The sequence below is a fragment of the Neophocaena asiaeorientalis genome, unplaced genomic scaffold (genome assembly GCF_003031525.2).
Source record: "Neophocaena asiaeorientalis asiaeorientalis breed wild unplaced genomic scaffold, Neophocaena_asiaeorientalis_V1.1 scaffold78, whole genome shotgun sequence".
Lineage (NCBI taxonomy): Eukaryota > Metazoa > Chordata > Mammalia > Artiodactyla > Phocoenidae > Neophocaena > Neophocaena asiaeorientalis.
Genome location: NW_020175018.1, coordinates 188,607 through 198,749, shown reverse-complemented (window position 1 = coordinate 198,749; position 10,143 = coordinate 188,607). Strand labels below are relative to the sequence as shown.

The 10,143-nt window shown below is 42.9% G+C and overlaps 1 protein-coding gene across 3 annotated transcripts; it reads left to right on the top strand.

The window, feature by feature from the left end:
• The first annotated feature begins 9 nt into the window (after positions 1–9).
• CDC26 (cell division cycle 26) lies at positions 10–9,613 on the top strand. 3 transcript variants are annotated; one of them, XM_024762115.1, is made up of 4 exons: positions 10–194; positions 2,802–2,911; positions 3,381–3,502; positions 9,178–9,613. In XM_024762115.1, exons 3-4 carry the CDS (start codon positions 3,422–3,424, stop codon positions 9,352–9,354), a joined length of 258 nt encoding a protein of 85 aa, XP_024617883.1. In that variant the 5' UTR covers positions 10–194; positions 2,802–2,911; positions 3,381–3,421; the 3' UTR covers positions 9,355–9,613. The 3 variants fall into 3 exon arrangements, with proteins under 3 accessions (XP_024617883.1, XP_024617885.1, XP_024617884.1); XM_024762116.1 differs by having other exon boundaries at positions 18–148; XM_024762117.1 differs by lacking the exon at positions 2,802–2,911.
• The last annotated feature ends 530 nt before the right edge of the window (positions 9,614–10,143 follow it).

Genomic DNA, 10,143 nt, shown 5'->3' with positions numbered 1-10,143 from the left:
GAATCGTAGTAGGAAAGAGTCTGGGCGCGTCGAGTGGTTTGTTCCGTGGAGCCTCCGAGAAAAGCACGCGAAGGACAGGGTTCTGCGAGGAGAGAGACTCAGAGCAGTCTGGGAATTGTAGTCCAGTTGGCTTAGCCGGAGATTCGGGGTGAGCGCCGAGGTTCCGGGAAGGGGCTGAACAGGTCTGAAAAGAGGTAGGTGCGGCGAGTCGCGCGGCTACGGACGGAACTCGGGGAGTGAATAGACGGCTTCCGGGGCCTGCTGTCGCTCCGGGTCCTGCGAGGGGCTTTAAGTCCTACTGGAGCGAAGGACCGTGTTGCCATGGAAACCCTCGCTCTGGACCAGCGAGTGCGGCCTTGGAGCTGCGGGAGTGCTATTCTCTTTCGCTGTCAGGAAGTTCTCTCGGCGGTTTCTTCTGAGCTGGCTGGGTTTTCGGTGGATTTGGGCAGTGGCGAGAGAATAAGTTCGAAGAGCCCTCTAGCGCCAAAGGAAAATAAAGACCTGGTGGAGGAGCCAAGGCCTGCTTTTGCTGTCTTCAGCCCGGTCTATCTTACTCAGAGTGAGATGATGAATGTGAGGTGTCAGGCAAACTGCACGCCAGCAACTCTGCACAGCCCCGTGTGCGCTGTGTGCTGGGGCATCAGAGATGGACAAGACAAGGTTTTGTCCCCGTGTCGGGGGTGGAGATGGTCAAAATATTGGTGTTTCCCGAGCTGGACAGAGCCCCCTACCCTCCCCGAGGACAATTACAATAATAATGCCTGTTTATTGAGCGTTTACTAAATGCCAGGTTATGTTACAGGAATTTACGCTGCAATACGACATTCAGTCCATACAACAATAGAGTACAGGTACAGACGAGGAAACCATGATCTAGTGAAAGGTGAAGCTGATGGTCCAAGATTAGTGGCGATGGGATTAGAATCTGTGCCCTCTGCCCTTTCGCCTCCAGAACAAGAACTTTTACCCATTACTCTATACTGCTCCCTAGTGGCGATCATTTCATAGTTTGCAGAAAAGTTAAAATGTATCACAGTTTTTTCTTTTCCCTTTTTTAAAATAATTATTTTTTGGCTGCGTTGGGTCTTCGTTGCTGGGCGGGCTTTCTCTAGTTGCGGCGAGCAGGGCCTACTTTTCGTTGTAGTGCGTGGGCTTCTCATTGAGGTGGCTTCTCTTGTTGCGGAGCTCAGGCTCTACGCGCGTGGGCTTCAGTTGTTGTGACACGTGGGCTCAGTAGTTGTGGCGCACAGGTTTAGTTGCTCCGCGGCATGTGGGATCTTCCCGGACCAGGGATCGAACCCGTGTCCCCTGCATTGGCAGGCAGATTCTTAACCACTGCACCACGAGGGAAGTCCCTGTTTTTTCTTTTAAGCAATCTCCCCCCTTGGAACTTTGGCTTCCTCTACCTTTTGTCTACTTTGGAATCAAGGTAGTATCTGTATCAATTTACATTCCCCACCAACAGTGCAGCATTATTTACAATAGCCAGGACATGGAAACAACCTAAATGTCCATCGACAGATGAATGGATAAAGAAGATGTTGTACATATATATAATGGAATGTTACTCGGCCATAAAAAGAAATGAAATTGGGTAATTTGTAGAGATGTGGATGGACCTAGAGTCTGTCATACAGAGTGAAGTAAGTCAGAAAGAGAAAAACAAATATCGTATATTAACGCATATATGTGGAATCTAGAAAAATGGTACAGATGAACCTATTTGCAGGGCAAGAATAGAAAGGCAAACGTAGAGAACGGATGTGTGGACGTGGCGGGGAAGGGGAGGGTGGGATGAATTGGGAGATTAGGTTTGACATAAATACACTACCATGTATAAAATAGATAGCTAGTGGGGACCTGCTGTATAGCACAGGGAGCTCAGTTCCATGCTCTGTGATGGCCTAGTTGGGTGGATGGGGGGGAGGGAGGTCTAAGAGGGAGGGGATATGTGTGTGCGAATGGCTGAGTCACTTCGCTGTGCGGCAGAAACTAACACAACATTGTAAAGCAATTATACTCCAATAAAAAAATAATAAAAGAAAAAAAGATAGTATCTGATTTAGTACAAAGCAATTTGAAATGTAATGTGTCATTGTTTTGTGTTGATAACATCATTTGTATCTGTCCCAAGCTTCATGGTAGAAGGAGGAGACATTTCTTCCTTCGTATACTTCACAGTCCCTAGCTATATCCTAGATACATGTAATAATAATTTATATCTGTACATATTTTAAAGGAGCCTTCACTTACATCATTTTCATTTAATCCTCACCATGTGACCTATATATAATTTTCCCAGGAGGCTGACTTTTGTTTTTGGCTGCTCTGCTGCGGCATGCGGGATCTTAGTTCCCTGGAGAGGGATCAGACCCGTGCCCCCTGCAGCGGAAGAAGAGTGTAGCCAGTTTATTCAACAGAACATTTAATGGCTGGTTATTGCAGACATTCTCTACTGGACGCTGTGAGAATATAAAGATGATGCCATCAACAGCCTTTAAACTCAGTTGGGGAGTTTTATTTTCTTCTAAAAAAACCCAGCTCTTTTTGTTTTTTTTTAAAGCATAAGCATTACTTTGGGTTTTCAGATTCTAGAGTGTTCTCTTGAGCTTCTGTGCATACTTGTTCTCTCTGCCTGCCCTTCACAAGGCAACTAAGACATCATCTCCTCCAGGAAGTCTTCCACATCCCTGTTCACCCCACTGGATTGTGTGTCTGTGTGATGCCATTGCATTACCCTCATCAGAGTTCTAATTACAGTGTGCTGCAATTTTCCATTTATGTGTTTGTTTTCCCCACAGACTGTGACTATGCCTCTTAACTCTGTAGCTGGAGCATAAGAACTGTTTGTTTAATGAATGACCTATCCATTTAGGACCTATTTAGACCCTGAGGATAACCCTGTGAATTGGTGAGTTAGAGGGAGTTTTCATAAGACTTAGTAAACTGATTTTAGCATTCGGGAGTGATCACAAATCTCTCATAATTCCCACATACTGCTGATCAAATTTAATGGTTTGTATACTCTCCTACTAACTGTACCGAATTAAAATGTGATATTTTAACTTCATTCTCTTAGCTAAAATATTTCTTTGTGAATGGAGCATGAGATTAAAGTGATTGTTGCCTAGAATCCTCTTTTACAGGCAGCTTGCTATTTTAAGTTCTGGAAGAAAGAGCTTTTGAGAATTACAGAGTGGTGGATCTCCATCACGTAATAAATATGTAATGATACACGTAAAGACTTAGAAGTCAATGTGTGAATCCAAATGAGTCTTTTGTATCGCCATTCGTTTTAGTGTGCCTGCTTACAAATTGAACATATTTGTAGCTGAGATTTATCCCTTCCAATTTTTCCTCCTCTCTGCCATTTTTAACAGCTGATAGTTCACTGGGTCTGTCCCTTAATGTTGGTTTCATTATGCTGAGACGAAAACCAACCCGTCTGGAGCTGAAGCTTGATGACATTGAGGAGTTTGAAAGCATTCGAAAGGACCTGGAGGTAAGAGTGCAACTTTCAAACCGTTAGGAATATTTAAAACAATAACTCTAACTTTTAGACTCCAGATTCTTATACCAACAGCTTATTCGAAATCTCTATTTGGATGCTTTACAGGCATCTTAAACATAATGTATTAGTTTCCTGTGGCTGCTGTAACAAATTACCACAAACTTGGTGGTTTAAAGCAACAGATATTTATGCTTTCACAGTTCTGTAGGCCAGAAATCTGAAATTGGTATCACTGATCCAAAATCAGGGTGTCAGCAGGACCATGCTCCATCCAGAGGCTCTAGGGAAGAATCTGTTCCTTGACTGTTGCAGTATTTGGTGGCTGCTGGCATTCCTTGACTTGTGGCCATATCACTCCAGTGTCCGCCTCCGTGATCACACTGCCTTCTCCTCTTCTGTCTGTGAAGTCTCCCTTTGCCCCCTCTTATAAGGATACCTGTGTTGGCATTAAGGGCCCACCCAGATAATCCAGGATAATGTCCCCATCACAGCATCCTTAATTTAATCACATCTGCAAAGACCCTTTTCACATACAGGGCAACAATTACAGTATCCAAGGATTAGGACCTGATAGCTTTGGAGGTCATTATTCAGCATACTATACTTAACATGTTAAAACAAAAAACTCTTGATTTCTTCCTCAAACGAGTTTCACCTCAGAGTTCCCTATGTCAGTATCTAAGTAGTTGCTCAAGCCAGAAACCTAAGAGTCAATCTTGAGTTCTCCCTTTCCCTCACCTTTTATATTCAATCTGTCCATAAATCCTTCGGCTCTACCTCCAGAATATTTCTAGAATCTACCCATACCTTTTCATCTCCACCATTAGAACCCTAGTCCACATAACCATCAACTAACTCTGTACAATTTCAGTAGCATCCCAAGTTGTCTCTCTACTTCCATTTTTTTTTTTTCGGTACGCGGGCCTCTCACTGTCGTGGCCTCTCCCGTTGCAGAGCACAGGGTCCGGACGCGCAGGCTCAGCGGCCATGGCGGCCATGGCTCATGGGCCCAGCCGCTCCGTGGCATGCGGGATCTTCCCGGACCGGGGCACAAGCCCGTGTCCCCTGCATTGGCCGGCGGACTCTCAACCACTGTGCCACCAGGGAAGCCCTCTACTTCCATTTTTGTGTCTTCAATCCATTCTGCATCAGGTGTCTAGAATGATCTTTAAAAAATTTCAGATCATGTCATTCTCATGCTTAAAACTCCTCAGTGGTTTCCTGCACTTGGAATAAAACCTCAGTTCCTTATCATGGCCTACAAGCTTTTAAATGTTCTTTCACCTTCTGTCACTCTTTGCCTCACCCTCTGTACCCTAGGCACATTGGTTTTCTTTTATTTCCTTGAATATGCCAAACTATTTATAACTCATGGCCTTTGCACATATTATTTTCCTCTGCCTGGAGTGCTTCCTGTTTCTTTGTGTCTCAGTTTGAATGTCACTTCCTCAGTCTGAAAGGCCTCTTCTGACCCTATCCAACTTAGGTGTATCATTCCTACCCATGCTGCCTTCATCTCATTAGGGTCTCTCAAAGCACTTTATTCTTTTATTTCATACCACTTATTCTAATTTATAATGATTTGTTTGTTTATTGTAAAATCATTTATATTAGGAACCCTGATTGTAGAAATCATGTCTGTCTTCTCCACCGTTGAGTTCCCACATCTAATACATAGTAGGAGTTCAATATGTTTTTTTTAATTAATTAATTAATTAATTAACTTTTGGCTGCACTGGGTCTTTGTTGCTGCGCACAGGCTTTCTCTAGTTGCGGCAAGCAGGGACCACGGTGAGAAGCAGTGCACGGGCTTCTCACTGAGGTGGCCTCTCTTGTTGCAGAGCACAGGTGCTCCAGGTGCGCGGGCTTCAGTAGTTGTGGCACGCGGGCTCAGTAGTTGTGGCTCGCGGACTCTAGAGCACGGGCTCAGTAGTTGTGGCACACGGGCCTAGTTGCTCCATGGCATGTGGGATCCTCCCGGACCAGGGCTTGAACCTGTGTCCCCTGCATTGGCAGGTGGATTCTTAACCACTGCGCAACCAGGGAAGCCCCTATATATATATATTTTTTTTTTTTTGCGTTATGCGGGCCCCTCACCGTTGTGGCCTCTCCTGTTGCAGAGCACAGGCTCCGGACGCGCAGGCTCAGCGGCCATGGCTCACGGGCCCAGCCGCTCCGCGGCATGCGGGATCTTCCCGGACCGGGGCACAAACCTGTGTCCCCTGCATTGGCAGGCAGACCCCCAACCACTGCGCCACCAGGGAAGCCCCCCAGTATGTATTTTTAAGTATAGCCTTACGCCACGGTATTAGATGTCCATTGATAAGACTTAAATTCTTTTTTTGGCCTTCAGAATAAAGTCCAAATTCCTTAGGATGGCATGTAAGGCCCTTTGTGATCTGGTCCTTGGTCATCTCTCCACTTTATCTTCCACTGCTGAGCTATCTTTAATCTCACTGCCTATGCACACTCTGCTCTTTTCCTGAAGTACCCTTTATGGTTCAAAACTTCAATTGTAATGAGTTTCATAAAGTGTTAGTCTTATACTGAACTTTGACTCTGCAGAGTCAGCTCACTATTGAGTTACTTTTTTTTTAATTGAAGTGATTTTTATGACTGAGTAGTATTCCATTGTGTGTATGTGTGTGTGTATATATATATACACCACATTTTCTTTCTTTTTTTTTTTTTTGCGGTACGCGGGCCTCTCACTGTTGTGGCCTCTCCCGTTGCGGAGCACAGGCTCCGGATGCACAGCCTCAGCGGCCATGGCTCACAGGCACAGCCACTCCACAGCACGTGGGATCCTCCCAGACCGGGGCACAAACCCGTGTCCCCTGCCTCGGCAGGCAGACTCTCAACCACTGCACCACCAGGGAAGCCCTAAACACCACATTTTCTTTATCCATTCATCTGTCAAGGGACACTTACGTTTCCATATGTTGGCTATTATAAATAATGCTGCGATAAACATGGTGGTGCACTTACCCTTTTGAATTAGTGTTTTCTTTGGATATATACCCAGGAGTGGAATTGCTGGATCATATGGTAGTTCTACTCTTTATTTTTTGAGAAACCTCCATACAGTTTTCCATAGTGGCTGCACCAGTTTACATTCTCACCAACAGTGTGTGAAGATTTCCTTTTCTCCACATCCTCTCCAACACTTATTATTTCTTGTCTTTTTGATAATAGCCATTCTAATGGGCATGAGGTGATATTTCATTGTGGTTCTGATTTGCATTTCCCTGATAGTGATGTTGAACATCTTTTCATATGCCTGTTGTCCATCTGTATGTCTTCTTTGGAAAAATGGTTATTCAGATTCTTGGGTTGTCTTGGTTTTTTGCTGTTGAGTTGTATGAGTTCTTTATATATTTTGGGTATTAACCCTTATCAGATAAATTGTTTGCAAATATCTTTTCCCATTTGGTAGGCTGTCTTTTCATTTTGTTGATGGTTTCCTTTGCTGAGCAGAAGCTTTTTAGTTTGATATAGTCCCATTTGTTTATTTTTGCTTTTGTTTCCCTTGCCTGAGGAGACATACTCAGAAAGATACTGCTAAGACCAATGTCAAATAGCATACTGCCTATGTTTTCTTCTAGGAGTTTTATGGTTTCAGGTCTTACATTCAAGTCTTTAATCCATTTTGAGTTAATTTTTGTTTATGGTGTAAGGTAGTGGTCTAGCTTCATTGTTTTGCATGTGGCTGTTCAGTTTTCTCAACAGCATTTATTGAAGAGACTGTCCTTTCTCCATTGTATGTTCTTTGCTACTTTGTCATAAATCTATTATCCATATGTGTGAGGGTTTATTTCTGGGCTCTTAGTTCTGTTCCATTGATCTGTGTGTCTCTTTTTCTGCTAATACCGTGCTGTTTTGATTACTGTGGCTTTGTAGTAGAATTTGAAATCAGGGAGTGTGATACCTCCAGCTTTGGTGTTTTTTTTTTTCCAAGATTGCTTTGGCTACTCGGGGTTTTCTGTGCTTCCATACAAATTTTAGGAATTTTTGTTCTATTTCTGTGAAAAATGTTGTTGGGATTTTGATGGAGATTGCATTGAATCTGTAGATTGCTTTAGGTAGTTATAGACATTTTAACTGTTAATTCTTCCTATCCATGAGCATGGAATACCTTTTCATTCCTTTGTATCTTCTTCAGTTTCTTTCAACAATATCATAGTTTTAAGTGTACAGGTCTTTTCACCTTCTTAAATTTATTTCTTGGTATAAATTTATTCCTAGGTATTTTTGTTGTTTTTAGTCTTTCTACTAAAGGCAGTTATCCAATGGGTTTCACCCATTTTAGAGCAACTTAGGAGAGAAGGATAGTTTTTGCCCTGCACTAAAATAAAAACAGTAGAAAACTGGTATTTTATTTGTTACTGAAATTAGTTTGATTACATTTTGATGACTCTGGTTTTTTTTGGCTGCGTTGGTCTTCGTTGCTGCGCACGGGCTTTCTCTAGCTGCGGCAAGCGGGGGCTCCTCTTTCTTGTGTGCACGGGCTTCTCATTGTCGTGGCTTCTCTTGTTGCAGAGCATGGGCTCTAGGCATGTGGGCTTCAGTGGTTGTGGCATGCGGGCTCAGTAGTTGTGGCTCACGGGCTCTAGAGCGCAGGCTCAGTAGTTGTGGCACGTGGGCTTAGTTGCTCCGTGGCTTGTGGGATCTTCCCGGACCAGGGCTTGAACCTGTGTCCCCTGCATTGGCAGGCGGATTCTTAACTGCTGAGCCACCAGGGAAGCCCTGACTCTGGATTTTGAAACAGTCAGCAGTTGTTCATAGTGGGAAGCCTTTTAAATGATTTTATTCTACTTGGATATTCCGATTTTCCCATGGCTTATAAGATGAAACGATATCATCCTGTGCCTTTTAGAACTTGTTTTCACAAAGGTGTTTGGGGAGAACTTTCTAATGTTATTTATTGGGTAATGTAGCCTAGACAGTAACTCAGGAAGGTCATTATGTTTGTATATATATATATAAAGTAATACCTTACTTATTCACTATAATACTTTGACACTGGCATTTAAATGCTCACAGTTCAGCAGTAAGTGGTGAAGAATAGCCGTGATTCCAGAGATTAGTGTAGTGGAGCCATTCTTCTGGTAAGGAACTCTCAGGTAGTGGTAGTTGTGGGGTTAGTTTTTCTCTTTGAAAATGATCAGAGACACAGACTTTGTGAATTCTGCAGTCACTTGTGGCTTAAGAGCCAACCAAACCTTTTATCTGAAAACAAAATGAATTCCCCAAATCAGTCCTCATGATAAGATAGCACAAAACCTTCTTTCCCTGCATTACATTTAATCTTATGGTGTCAGCTAAGCTGTTAATTTCTGGTGGTTATTGTTTTACTGGTCGCTTTATTTTTCCATCTCTTGTGTGGACTTCCCTCTGTCATAGCCCTGATCACCCTGTGTTGTAATGGTCTATTTACCTGTTTCCCTGTTAAACTGTGACATCCTGGAGGGTAGAGGTTACATCTTTTATCGCTATATCCGTGTATCCCCCTCGTGCCCCTAACCATCTAAACCTAGGATTTCAGTTTATTGTTCTGTAGACCCGAACCCTATCCTTTACCCTGTGCCTAATACATGGTAGATGCTAAATAAATGTTTGTTAATGAATAGAATATTGCCTTAATACTAAAACTTTTATACTTTCAGACCCGTAAGAAACAAAAGGAAGATGTGGATGTTGTAGGAGGCAGTGATGGAGAAGGTGCCATTGGGCTCGGCAGTGACCCCAAGGGCAGGGAACAAATGATTAATGATCGAATTGGTTATAAACCCCAACCCAAGCCCAACAATCGTTCATCTCAATTTGGAAGTTTTGAATTTTAGAGGTGGATTATCTTGTGTGCCGGAGCCCTGGAATGGAGTAAAACGATGGCAGAAATACAAACAAGATTTAGAGAATTGAGTGCTTGCAGTCAAGCCGAATATTTTACGTCCCGCAGAGAGAGATACTTCTGCATGAGATTGCTGATGCTTAACTTTCACTCTGAAAGCTGAAATTCAAACTCTGGTTTGTCTCTGGAAAATCTGACTTGATAAAACTTGTCTGATTTTTGTTTTTAAAAATAAATATATTTTTGGAAAAGTGTGCGACATCCTTAATGAAGTATAATAGCACCATTAAATTGCTACATCATTTTTCCCATCTTTATTAAAAGACCCTAAACGGAACACTTCCAGTTGATCCCTGTCACTGATTTTTGTTTAACTCGTTTATTCAACAAGTATTTATTGAGAGTGCCAGGTACCACTCTAGGCACTTGGTAACATCAGTGAACAAATCAAAGATCCCTGCCCTTGTGGAGATTAGATTCTCATGATTTTGTATAAACTCGATCAAGTTGTGGATTTCCAGTATCTTTACAGAATGGCTTTGTAACCAGTTTGGGTGTAATTTTGGGAGGACAGGCAGTGGAGTATCAGTATTACTGTCATTCCAGTTTTCCTTCCTTTCCCAAATCGCCTAAGTTTTTCTGACGAGCCAATCTGCCAGGCAGCTCAGAGGCTAATTTAGAATCATGTCTTATTGTTTTCACTGTTTAATTCAACTGCTGGGAACTGCTAACTGTGGTAGCAAGAACCTCTGGAATCATCAGTTCCAAAGAGACCTGTTAG

Excerpts from the sequence above, each read along its gene's own strand:
- CDC26 (XM_024762117.1), top strand. The coding sequence starts at position 3,422 with ATGCTGAGACGAAAACCAACCCGTCTGGAGCTGAAGCTTGATGACATT. Across the intron at positions 3,503-9,177 it reads GCATTCGAAAGGACCTGGAG|ACCCGTAAGAAACAAAAGGA; the intron begins GTAAGAGTGCAA and ends TTATACTTTCAG.